This window comes from Phacochoerus africanus, chromosome 3 (assembly GCF_016906955.1).
Source record: "Phacochoerus africanus isolate WHEZ1 chromosome 3, ROS_Pafr_v1, whole genome shotgun sequence".
Classification (NCBI taxonomy): domain Eukaryota; kingdom Metazoa; phylum Chordata; class Mammalia; order Artiodactyla; family Suidae; genus Phacochoerus; species Phacochoerus africanus.
This window is the reverse complement of record NC_062546.1, coordinates 199,467,955-199,486,458: the sequence shown is the minus strand read 5'-3', so window position 1 is coordinate 199,486,458 and position 18,504 is coordinate 199,467,955. Positions and strand designations below refer to the sequence as shown.

Below are 18,504 nucleotides of genomic sequence, written 5' to 3'. Positions count from 1 at the left end.
TGAGTCTGCAACCTACACCACAGCTCACAGCAACGCCGGATCGTTAACCCACTGAGCAAGGGCAGGGACCGAACCCTTCAACCTCATGGTTCCTAGTCGGATTCGTTAACCACTGCGCCACGACGGGAACTCCTCACAAACTGTATTTCAAATTGCCAGTGGGAGCAACAATGTCTTCAGCAAAGATTAAGCCAAGATCCTCCTGAACCAAACCATTTTTCTAATATTTCCCCTAAACTGGGAAAAGAATTGTTCAGAGGAGAAATTGACTCTTTATATGAGTTTAGCCTGGTTAGATTTGAAGACTCATCAGGAATTAAGGTGCAGCATTCAGTGCATATTACAGCACAAGTGTGCCCTTGGAAAGGCATTAAAATATCAAGGGCCATGCGATTCTGTAGGATGGCTTCTCTCATCTTGGAGACTTCCAGAATGAGCAAGCTAATGGCTTGATTTCTATCATTTAATGCTTGCTGAGTGAATCTTGTTAAAGCATCCATGTGAGTAATGACATCTTCTGTTCCAAGTAAAGGAACAAATACTGAGATCAGACCATTGGAAAACTGGTCGAACACAGCATTGCCCACATTAAAGGAAGAGTGGCAGAAGCTGTTTCCAAGGTTAACTGTAAGTGACCTTGGGCCCAAGGGAAACCAGTTATGTATCTTCCTAACCAATCTTGGGAGAGCCAAAGTCATAAACATCTTCGTAAATCCATTAGGTCCTGTTAGGAGCTACCCAATATTCAGCATCTAATAAAAAGGAGTTTAGACAAGGCATCAGTAATTGGCCAGGCAAAAGGGTTTCACTTAGTGGCATGGGTGCTAACATTAGTCTTCTAGAGTTTGTTTCTTTTAAAAAAAATTTCTAAGGACCATCAAATTAGAGCCTTGGAAGGGAAAATTCCACCAAGGCAACCTGGGAGTACTAGACATATGTAATTGGCCACAAAATCAGCAATTGGATTGATTTTTTTTAATACTTGCCTATGATTGAGCTCAAGAAAGAAATATGTTTGCTTTACAAGCAAAAGTGCAAGCAATTATCAAGGAAGTTTTATCACCACTCACTTGACAGTGCTTCCCATGTAATTTAACATGCTGAATAAGCCTACTTAGTTTACTATTCCTCTCTCTGAGAAAGAAAGAAAAATATTTTGAGTTGTACCAGGGACTTTTAGGGAAATTTCAAAGTTAGCTAGAGGCCAAATGAATGTCATTTAGAATTTCATCTTTGGGGAGTTTTTCAAAAATGTCCAAAAATCTGGGGAGTTTCCATCGTGGCTCAGTGGAAATGCATCTGACTAGCACCCCTGAGGACACAGGTTCAATCCCTGGCCTTGTTCAGTGGGTTAAGTATCTGGCATTGCCATGAGCTATGGTGTAGGTTGCAGATGCAGCTTGGATCCTACATTGCTGTGGCTGTGGTGTAGGCTCATGGCTACAGCACTGATTCAACCCCTAGCTTGGGAACCTCCATATGCTGTGGATGTGGCCATAAAAAGACAAAAAAAAAAAGAAAAGAAAAATGTCCAAAATCTTTCAAAATACTTGTTAAGATAAGAGCAGAGGCCACTGTGATACAATATCATTCATTCACTTAACCAAAGTGATAATAAAAGAACTCAAAAGGAAAATTGGAGAGCTATAAGAGATTACCAGCATAAAGTGAAGAAACTTTACAATCTGTTATTAAAAGCAAATTAATATTTCAAGAAAATTTTGTACTCTTAGAGAGAAAGCTAAATTCAGGCTTTGTACCACTTTACTTTTAATGTTAAAATTCATTTTCTTATTAAATTCAACATTATCTTAAACAATTCTTACCATGTACAAAACTCTTCTCAGTGTTCCTTTTTCACAAATGTTTCACAACTTTATGTATCCATATCATTCTGCCCCTCACTTTCTTTTCCATTCAGAAACAACCAGCTCCAGGACAAAACCCCTTGTTTTTTTTTCAACTTTGGCAAAATGCATTTCAATCATGCCTTCTTTTACAGAAACTATCCTTCTAATTCTCCTTGCAAACTGGAATGTTTCCATTATCATCATCGTCATCATCATTATTATTGCTATTATCTTTTGCCTTTTTAGGGGCACACCTGTGGCATATGGAGGTTCCCAGGCTAGGCGTCAAATCAGAGCTGTGGCTGCTGGCCTACACCACAGCCACAGCCATGCCAGATCTGAGCCGTGTCCGCGACCTACACCACAGCTCATGGTAACACCAGATCCTTAACCTGCTGAGCGAGGCCAGGGATGGAACCCTTGTCCTTATGGATACGAGTCGGGTTCGTTAACCACTGAGCCATGACAGGAACGCCTTCCCTTATTATCGTAGCAGCTTTAATTACAGATTTTGTCATTCTTAACCTTAAAACCTAGTTTCCAGCAAAAACTATGAAGTAATTGTGAGCTGCTTGTCACACCAGCATTGGCAAGCTAATGAACATGGTCTATAATCTACAGAAACTTCATTTTCTCCTAGAAGGATTTCTGTCCATGATGTGATACAGAAACATCTTTGGTTTTCCTCTCATAAGAAAGCAAAGTAGGGTAAACTTAGACTTACCTGGAAATTAATGTTCCAGTATTTTATCCTACTTGATATGACCCAGATAATCAATGATTTTGTCATTTAACTGAGTTTCAAGCTACCAAAATCTGGAGACACTATCCCCAAAACACAATTTTTTTTCTGAAGAGTGTACCTGAAAGCTCCTCTCTCATTTACCTCTACTTTACTAACTTAAAAGTCTCATCATATCATTATTTTCCTGCTGACGAGCTTTGTAACAGGAGTAATAAGTTCTTACTGATTTCTTATAAACCTAGGTACAATAGGAGTTCCCGTCATGGAGCAGTGGTTAACAAATCCTACTAGGAACCACGAGGTTGAAGGGTTCGATCCCTGCCCTTGCTCAGTGGGTTAACGATCTGGCGTTGCTGTGAGCTGTGGTGTAGGTTGCAGACTCGGCTCGGATCCCACGTTGCTGTGGCTCTGGTGTAGGCTGGTGGCTACAGCTCCAATTCGACCCCTAGCCTGGGAACCTCCATATGCCAAGGTAGCGGCCCAAGAAATAGCAAAAAAAAAAAAAAAACCTAGGTACAATAAAAGTATTTTATTTAATCTTGATGACTCTAAAGATATGTCTGTATTAATTAGACCAACAAGCTTAATACCAGATTAATTCAATACTGAATTTTTCTCAGACCACATTAACCCCAAATTCATTCTGGCCAGTTTATTTACTTTTCTGAGTATGTATGTAAGTGTTTGATTTCCCTTAATCTAATTAAATAGCACACATCTCCTACACACATAGTTACACTCAAACACACAGACACAGACACCCCTATAGTCCCCATTCCAAAATTTTAGCCATGAATCTGGTACAACAATGTCAACCATATCAGTTACAAAAGAGGCTGGATTCAAATTGAGTAGTTGGCAGAAGGAACAAATCAAGGTCACCTGTTTAGATGGCTAACCCTTTTCACTAATATTTATGAAGAAAACATTGAGATATCTATTTGTCTTTGACTAGTCAAGTTCCAAATTACATACCCCCACTTCCTGAAATCTGCATTTTAGAAAGATGGCAGATGGAGCTCCCTGGTGGCTCGTTGGGTTAAAAATCTGGCATAGCCATCACAGAGGCCCAGGTCACTGCTGCAGCACAAATTCAATCCCTGGCCCTGGGACTTCCACAGGGCATGGATGTAATCAAAAAGGAAAAAATAGGTAAGTAATTAATATCAGTATAAGTTCTACTCTTTTATTCTAGTATTCCACAAACAGTCCTGTCCTCCCCCATAGGCCCACACGGGGTTAAGTTTGTTCCAATGAGTCGCACAGGCTGGTGCAAGGTCTATAGGTGGTTGAACACAGTGGCTTTCAAACAGCTAGGGTCAGGATACCCACTATAACTTAGATATAACAGTGAAACTCAGTACAGAAGTCCCCACTTATCTGTGGTTTTGTTTTCTGGGGTTTCATTCTAAAAATATTAGGTGGAAAGTTCCAGAAATAAACAATTCATAAGGTTTTTTTTGGGGGGGGGGATTGTTCATTTGGTCAAGCCCGAGGCATGTGGACGTTCCTGGGCCAGGAATGGGACCCAAAATTGCATGCCCATCTGAGAAGCACGATGAAATCTTGCACCATCCTACTCTCTCCAGCCTGGGAGGGAATCATCCCTTTGTCCAGTGAATCCACGCTGTATACACTAGGTGCCCGTTACTTACTTAGCAATTGACTGGGTTATCAGATATGCCATTTTTTTATTGTAACACTTATTTTCAAGTAGCCCTTATGTTATTTAATAATGGCCCCAAAACGTAAGAGTAGTGAAGCTGGCAATTTGGATATTCTCTTACTGTGCCTACTTTATAAACTAAACTTGAACATAGGCACGTATATAGAGGAAAGAACATAGTATAAGGTTCAGGACTATCCGGGATTTCAGGCATACACTGAGGATCTTCAAACATGTACGCAGAGATAAGGGAGAGCTACCCTGTCGTGAGACATGGTTTTCCAATCTTCTTGCTTGATCATCCACCCATAGCCCCTCCTCATGTGATCTCATCAAAACAGTAAAATAAAAGAGATGTGGTTTCTTGGTTTCTTGAGGCAGGGCTCTTTGTCCTAGAGCCCTTGAGTCCCCCGGGTTCCCACCTTTACTATCTCTGTGTTTTGTTTTGTGTTGGCTCTTTCCTTAAGTTCCACAGCACCCATTCTTCAGCCCCATCCTGCTGAGCTGGTCTCTGCAAGTGGCACCCAATGTGGGGTGGGCAAACAGGCAGGTATGAAGAACGAAGGACTGACACCACAGCGGGAATTTTTATTCATTGTAAGTGCTGTGGAGCCCTTACAAGAAGGGAGGCCCTTACAAGAAGGGAGGAATTTTGCATGGCCACGCTGAAGAAATCCTGTGGAGGCATTCTCTCTCTCGGGTATTTATGAGGTAAAATGGGAAATAAGGTAATTGCAGGAAACTATAGTCCTTATATTTGTTTGTTAGGACAACTCCTTAAAAAGGGGGGTGCAAAAATAAGTGAAAGTAAGCTTTTGGAACTTTTTCACACTATTGAGAAACATTGTGATTGGTTTCTTACATTAGGAACATTAGATTTAAAGATATGGGAAATGGTAGGTACGGAACTTGGGATATTGCATGATGAGGGTGTTTCAATTCCTGTGTCTATTTGGAGTACTTGGAGCTTAATTAAATCAGCTTTAGAACCTCCACAGGCCACAGAGGACTTAGAGGAGGAGGAAGAAGGGGAGTTTACACCTTTGTTGGAGGAACCTAAATATGCAGTCCCTGAACAAAATCATCATAGAGAATATTTGGCTCCTGAGCCTTCGGCTCCAATTGTTGATTCTGATATTCCTCAATTGCCTCCTATTAGGAGTGAGGTGATGAGGACTCATCACACCTCTACTTCTAGGGTTGCAAAGAAAATGAGGTTATCCCTGAACATCCTCTATCATGCATTCAACAGGGGATTTCACAGGCTCAAAGGGAAGGCGATTTGGACGCCATACATTCAGTCTTTCCAGCAACTGTCAGGGAGACGGCGGCTCCAGCCAGGCATTGGTCCCGCCAAACCTAATGGAGTTTATGAGTTCATTCATGAGCCCTTTCCTTTTAAAATTCTGAAAGAATTAAAACAGGCCATTCAAAACTACGGTGTTAATTCTCCCTTTACAAAAGGAATCCTGCAGGGAGTAGCTGAAGGAAATTGTGATTCCTGCTGATTGGCATAACTTAACCCGTGCTGTGCTATCACTTAGTGAATATTTACAGTTTAAGTCATGGTGGCAAGATCATGCCCAAATTACTGCTAATTGTAACCAGGCTCAAAATCTTCTGATTACAATGGAACAATTGTTAGGGATTGGTCCTTGGAATAATCCTCAAGATCAAATGAGAATGAATGATTTGGCAATTGAGCAGATTAGACAATGTTGCTTAATGTCATGGGACAAAGTTGAATCTAAAGGTCAAATAAGCACTTCTTTTCAAAAGATCCTACAAGGCCCTAAGGAACCTTATACTGAATTTCTAGCTCATTTACAAGAGGCATTAAAATGAAAAATTACTAACTCAGGTGTCTGATATTATTTTTCAATTGTTAGCGTATGAAAATGCAAATACTGATTGCAAAAAGGCCATGGGATTTTTAAAAGGAAAAGCTAACATTACTGAATATATTAAAGCCTGTTGGGGAGTGGGGACAGAGTCCTTTAAGGCCTCAATGTTAGCCCGAGCAATGCCTAGTTTAAAGAAAGCCTCTCACTCCAAATAATGACAGATTGGAGTTTCACTTACCGTCAGGTGGAACCAGTTAATATGGGGATGCCTGACAGGACTTTATGTACCTTCAAGAGAATGAAAAATCAAGTTCATTGGAATATATGCAGGGCTACGGAGCGGGTCATACTGCCTAATGGTTCCTACGGATTTGTCCCCTAAGGGGAAGCCAATCCCTGTCTGTATGGGCTATCAACCTCTGTGTTTTGTTAATGAATTACTCTCTTGGACAGTCTCCAGCCAATCAGGCCAACAAGAATTTATATATATATATATATATATATATATATATACACATATACATAAAGTCTTTAAAACTGCTCAAATCAAAGCTGGGGCAGATGAAGGGAATGACGCTATAAATGCCAGAGGCTAATAAATTAGAAGAGAGAGAAGAAGATTCCCCACAGGGTGTCAGGTGGTTTCTATGGGTGATCCCAGTTGGTTTGTTGATGAGGGAGATAACCACAATTGGCATAGAAATCACTTTGTTGCTTGTATAGTAGAGGGATTAAAAGCCTCATGAGTAAAGCCCATTAAAAATTATCAGAAGTTTACTAGGGGAACAAGAGAGTCCATCAACCTTCTTAGAAAGACTCAGAAAGGCATTGAGAAAACATAAACCAAGGAACCCAGAAGCAATGGAGGACCAAATAATTCTTAAGGATAAATTCACAGCTCAATCGGTGCCAGATATATGGAGAAAGCTCCAAACATTGGCTTTTGGCCCTGATCAGGACCTGGAGCACCTCCTCAGAGCAGCAACTCAAATATGTTATAATCGGGGCCAGCAAGAATGAAAGGAGAACAAGAAGAGAGACAGAAAAGGCTGAGGCTCTAGTTACAGTGCTACCGGGAGTCAACCTGGGAGTTCCCAAGGTGAGAGGACTCGGGCAGAGACCTAAGCCCGGAACCTGTTTCCTCTGGGGAAAAGAGGGCTCCTTTAAATGGGAATGACCTGAGACTCAGCTGTGCCCCATATGTTGGGAGGTCACTGGAGGAGGGACTGCTCCTGAAGACGAAGGTCTGTGGGGTTGACCCCTCAGGCCCAGGATCAGGCCTCAGGCCCAGGTGGGGCATTTCCATAATGGCTCCTGTCCTTATCACCACTCAGGAGCCCTGAGTGACTCTAAGGGTAGGAAGACAGCCTATTGACTTCCTCCTGAATGCGGAGCCACTTTTCAGGCCTCCTCTCCAATCCTGGGCCCCTCCCTCATGAATCTGCCATATTCATGTTTCTGGCAAGCCAGTTACAAAATTTTTACACAGCCTTTGAGTTGTGACTGGGAATCCACTTTCTTTTCTCAAAGCCTTTCTGATTGTTTCAGACTCCAACTCCTCTTTTAGAAAAAGATATTTTGTAAGAGGTTAAAGCTTCAATTCACATGGCAATGGAGGACTTCCCGTGTGGCTCACAACGTAAAACTACTCAGCAATCCCTCACATTTTAGCAAAATGATAGTGTATGTCAGTCAAATGTAAAGCTTTTCTTTTATGAGTATTAAAACCTGGTGAGTAATGCAGAAGCTCATGGAAAATATCAGGTTAATCTGAACAATATATTATTTCCTTTCAGTTCACAATCTGTTATTTCACAGACCATGGTTAATAGAATGCCCAAAAAATAAAATAAAAAAAAGAGAGGGGGGGAATATATGCCAATGGAGCCTAATGAAGGTTTCTGCATTTCCTTAACTAAGGCCTTGTTATTATAAAATCTAAGTGTTGTATTCCTAATTTTTCACAGAATGTGTCTCCCTCCCTGTTAGATCTTCAACAGTAGATTCACAAGCTGTCCTATCCAGCTCCAGCTTTTGGAGCTGCTCTGTGGAACCAGCTGACCTCCTCTTCCTGGTAAAAATGTTTCTTTCGCCGTATTCATTGTGATCTTGATCCTTTTATTCAGACCCTGCATAATTAATGGTATTTCTTGCTTCGTTACATCTTAATCAAGAGCCGTCAATGACCAAATGTTGATAGAAGGGGTAGCCAAAGCAATGTATCAAGGCCCACTTGACCGTCCCTGTGAGTGGAGACCTAACTGCTTTCCCTAACAATGCCCCTTTTCAGCAGGAAGAAGTTAGAGCAGTTGTCGCCCCTTTTCCCACAGTTATAGTCTCCAATTCGGGGGTGGGGATTGAGAATATGGGCTTTGATACATTCTTTGATGTGGCTATTGATTAACATTTGTAAATTAAGGGTCGCATAGAACCCCAACTGCTATAAAGGTTACAGTTATTGTCCTGTGGAACCATCCCCTGCTACCACATCATAGTCAAAAAGTCTGCATCCGTGCTGACATGGACACCGGGAGGCTGTGCAGCACCTCGAGAATCCCCTCATGGTCAAGTTCCAGAGACTCCCTTTGCCATCGTCAAAGAGCGCTGAGCCCTTCTCTGGCCACCCCTGGAAACTGGTCAATCTAAGCACAGCTGAAGCCCAAGGAGTTCCACGTGAGACTTGACTTGGACTCGTGTTCTGTCTATAGATGTGGGAAGCAAGCGATTCAGGAAGTAGTGAAGAAAGGAAGTTGCGGGATCTGTTTTTGTCCTCCTGTAAAAACAAAAAGGGGGCAATGTCGCGAGACATGTTTTTCCAATCTTCTTGCTTGATCATCCACCCATAGCCCCTCCTCATGTGATCTCATCAAAACAGTAAAATAAAAGCAGTGTGGTTTCTTCAGGCGGGGCTCTTGGTCCTAGAGCCCTTGAGTCCCCCGGGTTCCCACCTTTACTATCTCTGTGTTTTGTTTTTGTGTTGGCCTTTTGTTTTGTTTTGGGCTTTTTTCCTTAAGTTCCACAGCACCCGTTCTTCAGCCCCATCCTGCTGAGCTGGTCTTGGCACTACCCTACACAATTATGCATTTATGTTTCTGAAACAAAAGTTCCACATAACCTTTATCCTTACTACTCTGATTTTTTCAATCCAATCCAATCCAATTTCTTTTCTCTCACTCTCTTTATTTATTTATTTTTATTTCTTATTTAGCCACATCTGCAGCATATGGAAGTTCCCAGGCTAGGGGCTAAATCGTAGCTGCAGCCACCAGCCCACACCACAGCCACAGCAACTTGGGATCCAAGCCTCATCTGTGATCTATGCTGCAGCTTGCAGCAATGCTGGATCCTTAACCCACTGAGCAAGGCCAGGGATCAAACCCACATCCTCATGGAAACTAGTCGGATACTTAACCTGCTAAGCCACGATAGGAACTCCATCTCTCTCTCTTTTTAAATGCTGATTACATCTCCCTCTGAATAGATTTCATAACCCACTAGTAAGATATGTCCTTCAGTTTGAAAGATTCTGGTTTGTAGCATTGGGTAAAGATCAATATAACAAATATATTAAGTTACACAACATTGATAGAGAAACAAAAATACAGAGAAATGAAACTATAATTTTTAAATCTCACACCAGCATCCTGTTTTGTTTTGGGTTTTGTTTGTCTTCTTTGTTCTGTTTTTTTGTCTCACATCAACCGTTTGGAGCAAAAATTCCAGAGTATTTGCAAAATTAACCATGAGTGTCAGAAGAGTTGGCCCCAGATAATTATGCTTGCAGGAGTAGGGCCCCAGACACCTGCAGGATCTCTGTGGGATCTCGGGGCAGGTGGGTTTTGGGTGTAGTGCTATTCTACTGTATCAGCAGCCCTTCTTGAGACACCTTGTGGTCAGCACCAAGGAGAAAATGGACAGCAGAAGAGAAATTTCCACCCAGGTCCAGAACCAGGAATCTTAGGATTGGGCCTAAAGTCAACTAACCTGGTAGTTTCCAAACCACAGACTACAAATTCCTTCTCTTCTCACAGCTAGGTCCCTCCCTACCCGCTCCCCTCTCCCCCAGTAATGACAGCAAAGGCTCAGACTTACTGCCTGATCCGTAGGGTCTACGGAAAAGGCCATACATATTTGTAGAAAGAAAGAAGAAGGAAAAGAAAAAGAGAAGGAAGAAGCGAAGGAGGATTACAAGCAGACAAGCAGCTGCCTGGCCAGAGAGGTAGGGCAGAATCAATAGTTAAGAGCATAAGCCCTAGAATGGAATTTCCCCAGGAGTTCCCGTCGTGGCGCAGTGGTTAACGAATCCGACTAGGAACCATGAGGTTGCGGGTTCGGTCCCTGCCCTTGCTCAGTGGGTTAAGGATCCGGCGTTGCCGTGAGCTGTGGTGTAGGTTGCAGATACGGCTTGGATCCTGCATTGCTGTGGCTCTGGCGTAGGCCGGTGGCTACAGCTCCGATTGGACCCCTAGCCTGGGAACCTCCATATGCCGCAGGAGTGGCCCAAGAAATAGCAAAAAGAAAAAAAAAAAAAAAAAAGAAGAATGGAATTTCCTGGTGGTGTAGTGGTTAGGGACCCAGAGTTGTCACTGCTGTGGCTTGGGTTTGATACCTGGCCTAGAAACTTCCACATGCTGTGGGCACAGCCAAAAAAAAAAAAACAAAAAACAAAAAACAAAAAAACAAAAACGAAAAACACGGGCCCTAGAGTCAGATCAGATCACCAGGGTTCAAATCTTGGTTTGAGACTAACTTGCTGTGTAACTTGTGGCAATTATTTATTTCATAGTCCTTCAGTCCCCTCATCTGTAAAAGGGGAAAGGTATCTGTTTCCACCCAGCGGGGTTCTTATGATGGTTAAACGAGGAGTACTTGGAAAACCTCTGCATCAGCCTGACATGGAATAAATGTCCACACCTTTTAAAACATCATTAACCTCTCTTGCCCACCATCTCACATGGTGGGAATGCTTGGGTGAAATTTTCATGGTCTCAGAGTCTAGGCCACAGCTTTCTAGGTCCAACTTCAATTTTCTGTGAAGGACATAAAGGATTTAAATTTTCACCATAAGCTGCCAAGCCATATATCGGTGTCATTAATGATAATGCAACTGATATTTTTAGTGTGGACTGCTGCAAGGGTTACAGGGCAGATAAGGTTCAACCCCTGATTGGAAATGCCGACAAAATGATCATATCTGATTTTGCCAGAGACATGAGTTACAAGAAAGCTTAACGAAAGAGAAGGTCATATCTTGTTTAGAGAGATCTGAAAAAACTTTATGGATGAATTAGAGTTTGAATTGCGTTTTTATCAATCATTGGGATTGAAGGGAGGATCTGGGAGTACAGATGTCCCTTGCAGTGGGGACAGCATGAGCCAGGTCATGGAAGCAGAAAGGCACATGGCACATTTACAAACTCTTTAACCAGAGAATGGATGGGTAGTAAGAAATACAGTTGGAAGAGCATTGGGACAATGGAGGCATTTCTATAGTAAATACGGAGGAATCATCAAAGTCTCTTTGGCGGGGAAATGCGAACTCAGTGTGTGCCTCAGAGGGATCTCCTAGTGATGGGATGGATAAAACGGCAGTCCACCTAAAAGGCTGTCATCCTAACGTGGGCCAAACTTAACCAGGGTCTGATGGGCAGAGGGGGCATGGAAACAGAAGAAGCGTTGCCCAGGCAATACTTTGAGTCACCAATGATTGGATTCATGGAGGAAAGAAAGTTTCAAATACAGCTCCAAGACTGATGCCGGACGAGGGGAAAGATGGTGGTGTGGGGAGTCCATTTCTTCATTCCACGCATTGTTATTAAGGCTCTCTAATGAGCCAGGCACTCTTGAGGAGTCAGGGATACAGCTGAGCAAGAGGGGGAGCCTTCATCTTCAGGTGCTAACCTTCCAGTTCTCATTCTTGGTCAGGGAACAGCAGTTTGAGGAACACCTACTCTTAGGAAGAGGCAGGTGATGCGCAGCAGGCAAAGGAGAAACAAAGGGCAGGAAAAGAGGTGGGAGCATAGAGTGCCATGGAGCCAGGGTGAGGAGTCCTGAAGAGGGGCCTGCCAAGGGGGCAACGTGGTAAGTGAGGGCTGACGAGAAATGAGAATAGGTGATTCCCACTGCTTCCTGATCTACACCTTCCGACTGGTCCCCGGACTCCAGTTCTTTCCCTACCGACACTTCTGAATATCAGGAGCCACAAGAATGCCCCTCATATGTTCTAAATACCAGCTCCTTGGGCTGGTATTCACCTTGCCTCCTGCCTCTCAACCTCATCTATCACTATTGCCGTTCTCAAACTCTCAAACCGTTAGGTGAAGTCAAAATAATTTTCTCCCCATCTCCCTCATTCGTTACCAGATGGAGGCTGGATCGGGCAGGGGAGAAGCCATGTGAGCCTAAACAGGCTATTGAAATAGTCCACCAAACATGCTCGAGGGCAAGATAGGGTAATTTGGAGGTATTCTTAGTGTACTCTTCCGTGTGAGAGCTGGCGCAGACAAAATAAACATTGATGATGTTATAAATGATCAAAATTATGCGGTACATTTTTCACTAGAAATACATCAGTAAAATGTCTTCGAAAGTGCACAGCAAACAAGAAGCCCGACACAAGTGTTTCCAAAGTTTAAATAACTTGTGCATTGGGCCGGCCAAAACACACGCCATCTTTGCATACTCTACCGCAACTAACATGAGTTGCGAATAGAAGTAAGTATAAACTTTAAAAAGTGAATGAAAGAGTAGCCAGCAGACCAAGCGCACCCTCGAACCACGAAGCAGACAGGGACGCGGGCGTAGCCCTCTCAAAGCCACTCTCCCCCTCTCCGAGCAAAAGAACTACATTGCCCATAAGTTCCCGCGCGGCGGGCCGGTGCCCCGCGGGGTATCCTGGGAGACGTAGTCCACGCGTTCCATAAATCCCTCACGCACGGGTCCGCGGGAGAGCTGCCCACGCCAACATGGCGGCGTCCGGTTGTGGGGAGTTTTTTCGCTTCGAGTTTTGGCCGGGGCGGGGGTCTGGGCTTTAGGCAGTAAGTGGGTCAGGCGGCCAGAGGTCTTGGGAGGGACGAGGGAGGCGTAGGGACCGTGAGAGCGGCACCGCCTGAGGAGGGCGAGGCAGGAGCTGCTCGGGCCGACCACGGGGTGCGGCGTCCTCCTGGCGTCGAGTCTGCCTTCCTCGTCCGCTGGGGCCTCTGCCGCCTCGCGCCCGGGGGCTCGGTAGTGGCTTGGAGGGCTTGAGGGCCTGGCCTCGACCGTGGAGTGGGCGAGACAGAAATCACGACCACGCGCCCGAGGCTACACTTTCCAAGTTCCTTTTTTTTCTTTTTTTTTTGCGTGTGGTGTTTTTTGTTTTTTTTTTTTTCTGGGGAACGGGTTTAAGAAGAAAATAATAGCATTTCAGCGCTTCCTGTTATTTAGGAGCTGGGCTAGGCGTTTTGCATTGCTCCTCTCCAAGAGACCCTCCTCCACTTTCGAGGTGAGATCTTGAGTGGATCCTCTCGGTCCCCAGAGCTAATGTTGGGGTCACCGGATACACAGGGATGCCCTCTAGGCTCGGTGGCTTTAATGGCAGTGGTTTTTTCCCCCAGTGACTCTCCTTACGGCTCCCCAGCTTCGGGACCATGGACTAAACTGCTATAAAGATTAATTTGTTCCTGTTAACTTAAGTGCCAATAATCTGGTACAAAGAGTGTGAGAAGCAGAGATTTTTAGGAAGTGATTTATGGTCCCCAGGCCCTGAGAACCCAGGATTGGCTTTGCCCTCTCAGAAGATTAGGTGTATTGAGGGTTTTTTTTCTTCTTTCAGTAGTGATGTCAATATGCCTTTTTATAAAAACAGCTGTCCTTTATTTGGGGCTAACTAACCCTTGTACCCTAAGTGCCTTTCATTTATTGTCATTTGATTGTTTAAATGATCCCGCATGACAGTTGGTATCTCATTTCACTTATAAAACCTCAGGTTAAGTAATCTGAAAGATCACACAGGTAGTGCAGAGCAGGGATGAAAAAATTTTGATCTTGCTCCCTCCAAAGCCCAAACTACTGTCTCTGCTTTCTTAGTAGTGACTTAGAATAGGTAATCCCAAGTACAAGACAGGGAGAGGTGGGGAAATTCTGTTTTAAAAATAAAAGCCTTCATATAACATGTCATTTTTTTTTTTTTTAAGGGTAAAATTTAGTTTCACAATGTTTGGGGATCTGTTTGAAGAGGACTATTCCAGTGTGTCAAATAATCATTATGGAAAAGGGAAGAAATTAAAGACCAAAACTTTGGAGCCATCTGCTCCTAGAGAATTCACCAATTTAAGTGGAATCAGAAATCAGGGTGGAACCTGTTACCTCAATTCCCTTCTTCAGACTCTTCATTTCACACCTGAATTCAGAGGTATGCTATGTTACATGCATTTGGCTAGTAATACGTACCCACATCTCTACATGTAATTAATTATGCAAAAATCACAAATAGACAAAGTATTTTAAACATGTATTCCACAGTATATGTCTGTTGTGGCTAAATTGGTAATTCCACAGAGAAACGTGAAGTTTAAGTTGATTAATTCCTGTAATTTAAAATGCAGCTTCAAGTCCAGTCTTTCATGAGTGCCAGCCTTCGTTATTGTCCAACCGTTTGTATTTTTGAGTTTCTCCAAAGTAATAACACTTATACCAGAGTTACAGTATTTATACAGTCCGCGGTCATTCATTTGCCATTCTAAAATCCAGAAAACTCTGACGTCCTGATCTCATCTGAACTTGGGTGGCCTCAGAGACTGACCTGATGTGAGACTGTTTATAGTCTTAATTCTCTCATTTGGGTGGATAGTCATCCATTTGTTACAGGAATATTAAGTCCTTGATTAATGCTGTTGGTCCCAGACCTCACTGTCCCAGACTTCACTGGGGATGTAATGTTAACACACAACCCCGCCTTCATGTGACCTTTCTAGAATCTGGAGGTGCTGAATTCCAGAGAGCTAAGTTGTTCAGTAAGGGACCACGTGCAAGGAACACAAAACCACTCAAAGGAGCTCAGTGAAAAGGGAGATTTGCTGTAAGAATAGAGGGGCTCTCCTAGAAACCATCTATAGGAAGCCACTCTGACCTGCTTGGGCCCTTGATTTCTTGCCCCTCCTGTTTCTCTACACGTTTGTCCCATCCCATCTCGGCACTCGCTTCCTTCACAAGGGTCTTAGCTCTGTTCCCCAGATTTCACTGTGAACATTCCTCTGTCTTCACATGGCTCTGATTGGGGCCCCAGCTGCAAAGCCCCGTGACTGTAGCCCAGCTCTCCACATGTGTTCATATCCTGTGTCCAGTATCTCATCCCCCTCCCCACTACCAAACTGAGCAAGGTTTTCTGGCATTTTCTGTTGCGTTGAGGTTTCGAAAGACTTCCTGCCTCCAGAGATTTAGTGTATAATTACTGTGTTAACCCCTTCCCAGGGCCATCCTGATGGGTTGAATTGCTTGTGGAATTTGAGAGTGTTGTTTTCTGTCCTTGACTCCATCCCCTTCATAAAAGTAACTCCCTGATGCATTCAGGAATTCCACCTTTGGAAGTGCTAGGGAGGTTAGATCTTTCCCAGGTTTTACTATAATTGAAGTTAAAGGGCAACTAGAAGTAGAAAAATAACCTTAAAAAGACTGAAGAAGGCAGTTGGTGCGGAAGGTGGCCAGGTCACGGAGAGCACCACCAAGACCAGGGCTGAAAGCCCCAGGCCCTCTTCCTCTAGCAAAGGAGTTGGCTGGCCAAGCACCTGGGTTGACTGGCGTGGGTTGTGCATTCCTTTTAAGGCTCAGCATGATCCTGATGCTTGAAGGGGAGGTATAATTTGGAAAGGGAGAGGACTGGCAGAGAACTGAGGGGAAATTTTTGGAGCTTTTTGGAATTGTATGTAAAGGAGTAGAACTGGATTCAGCTCCGCTGGACCCCAGTTCAGTATAGCTGAGAGTAATGAGAGATGATTGTGAAAGTTCCTGTATGATTTGTATGCTTTAGCCTTTATGCTTTTAACTTTTTTTTTTTTTTGCGTTTTAGGGCTGCACCTGTGGCATGTGGAGGTTCCCATGCTAGGGGTCAGATTGGAGCTGTAACTGCCGGCCTACAGCACAGCCACAGCAATGCCACACCCTTAACCCACTGAGCAAGGCCAGGGATTGAACCTGCAACCTCATGGTTCCTAGTCGGCTTTGTTTCCGCTGCACCACGATGGGAACTCCTGTGTTTATAACTTTCATGCAGATTTTTCCCGGTTCCTGCTGAGCACTTAGAAGGAGCATAACATAACAATAATCGCTAAGGGAGTGATGATTTTCAGTGGGAGACAATGCCTGTGCCATCTCTTCTCTCCCTGGAGTATTTCAGAGTCTCCCAGTAGGAGATCCTATTTGTTTAAATACAGACTTCCCACACGATTCAGATATTCCCCATGGGCTAGCATGCCTAGACACGGACTTATAAAATAATCCTGGAGACCAGCCTGGGTTGCCAACTTATTTTTCCAGGTAAGGTCGCCACCATCTCTTGCTCCCCTCAAAAAAGATTTTCATACCGAAAAAGGAAAGGGCATAATCTTAGAGTTAAATGTGTTCCTTCTCATGACAGAATGGTTGGAAGTCTCGGATGTGGCTTGTAAATGAATATATGTGACACTATTGTGTGCTGTATGTTTCCTAATATTCCTCATGTGGCTTTTGGGACCCACTGTGACAACAGGAAGCCATCACAGATTTCCGAAGTCGCAGTTCGTATACGCATGATTTTCCTTTTACAGATCTTCCGTGTTGAAGCTTTAGCTTCCCACCTGGAAGTCAGTGGTTACAAATAATGTTACCAGGGAGAAAATGCATAGAGTAAGGATATAATTATTGTCATGATCGTATTTTTGAATCTTTAATCGGTATTTACTTACTGGTGGTCTTAGCTTTCTAAAACAGTTTTCAAAAATGAAATAATGTCATTTACATCTCTGATTCTACTGTTTTGTTTAGAAGCTTTGTTTTCTCTTGGCCCAGAGGAGCTCGGTTCATTAGAGGATAAGGATAAGCCTGATGCAAAGGTATTAAATCTATGGTTTGAAGGGTTTTTTTGTTTGTTTGTTTGTTTGTTTTGGAGTACAGGAAATATTTTAAGGAAAGAATTAAGTTGCTTATTCATAGAAATCGATGCTTTTATTATTTATCAAATACGATCTTTATTTTTAGAAAGTGACTTGGCCTATACCCTGTTGGTAATGGAATTTCCCTTCCAAAAAGAATTACTTTTCCAAATGTAGTGCTCCTGCTGCTGCTGCTTTATAGACATAACTTACTCTCCACTAAGGAGGTATTTGCCAGTTGTCCACTATAGCCTACCAGAAAATCCACTTAATGCACTTGTTTGTAACAACAAAAAAGAGACCTCGGAGGTCCCTGACGGCCTAGTGGTTAAGGACCCGGCATGGTCATTGCTGTGGCTTGGGTTTGATTGCTGGCCCAGGAACTTGAGCATGCTGCAGGAGCATCCAAAAAAAAAAAACAAAATTAGAGACGAGTATTCTTTTAATTTGGTATCTTGGAAATAAATTGAGTAAGGAATTGGTTTATTATAAATGGACATCTAATCATCTTCCTCTCTTGCTTAAACATCATTCAGACTGCTCTCAGGCTGAAATGTGTACTTCTTACTTTTTTTTTTTCCTGTCTTTTTAGGGCCACACCCACAGCGTATGGAGGTTCCCAGGCTAGGGGTCAAATCAGAGCTGTAGCCACCGGCCTACGCCACAGCCACAGCAACTCCAGATCCTTAACCCACTGAGCAAGGCAGGGATCAAACCCATAACCTCATGGTTCCTAGTCGGATTCGTTAACCACTGAGCCACAATGGGAACTCCTGAGATGTGTACTTCTTAATGGGAGTCTTTCGTAATCCAGTCCAGTGCTTCTCAAGCAACCTGTGTGGCAATGAGCCTGTTTTTGCGTATTATTTTTTTTATCTGTTGCAGACTATACTTTTGTAGGATATAGTAAAAATTACAACACATGGGGTTCCTGTCGTGGCTCAGTGGAAGCGAATCTGATCAGCATCCATTAGGACTCAGGTTCAATCCCTGGCCTCGCTCAGTGGGTTAGGGATCCAGCATCGCTATGAGCTGTGGGATAGGTCACAGACGTGGCTGGGATCCCATGTGGCTGTGGCTGTGGCATATGCGGGCAGCTACAGCTCCCGATTCCTGACCCCTGAGCAAGGAACCTCCATATGCAACAGGTGGGGCCCTTAAAAAAAAAAAAAAGGGCAATACAGAGTTGCTATAAAAGTTTCTTAAGATTTAGCCTCTTTAGATACCTGCATCCAGTCTTCTGGCCAGGCTCTCACCACAGGGATGGGAGCAGGCGTGGCCTGGCAGGAAGAAA

General features: G+C 43.5%; 1 protein-coding gene across 12 annotated transcripts in view; it reads left to right on the top strand.

The window, feature by feature from the left end:
• Positions 1–13,049: 13,049 nt before the first annotated feature.
• USP40 (ubiquitin specific peptidase 40) overlaps positions 13,050–18,504 on the top strand; it is an 81,320-nt gene continuing 75,865 nt past the window's right edge. For 8 of the 12 annotated variants that reach the window (XM_047773804.1, XM_047773806.1, XM_047773805.1 and 5 more), the window contains exons 1-3: positions 13,050–13,588; positions 14,280–14,497; positions 17,104–17,171. In XM_047773804.1, coding sequence (XP_047629760.1) covers positions 14,299–14,497; positions 17,104–17,171 — 267 coding nt within the window. In that variant the 5' untranslated portion in view covers positions 13,050–13,588; positions 14,280–14,298. Of the gene's footprint in view, positions 13,589–14,279; positions 14,498–17,103; positions 17,172–18,504 lie in introns of those variants that run through there. The other 4 variants (XM_047773808.1, XM_047773807.1, XM_047773820.1 and 1 more) reach the window with 3 other exon arrangements.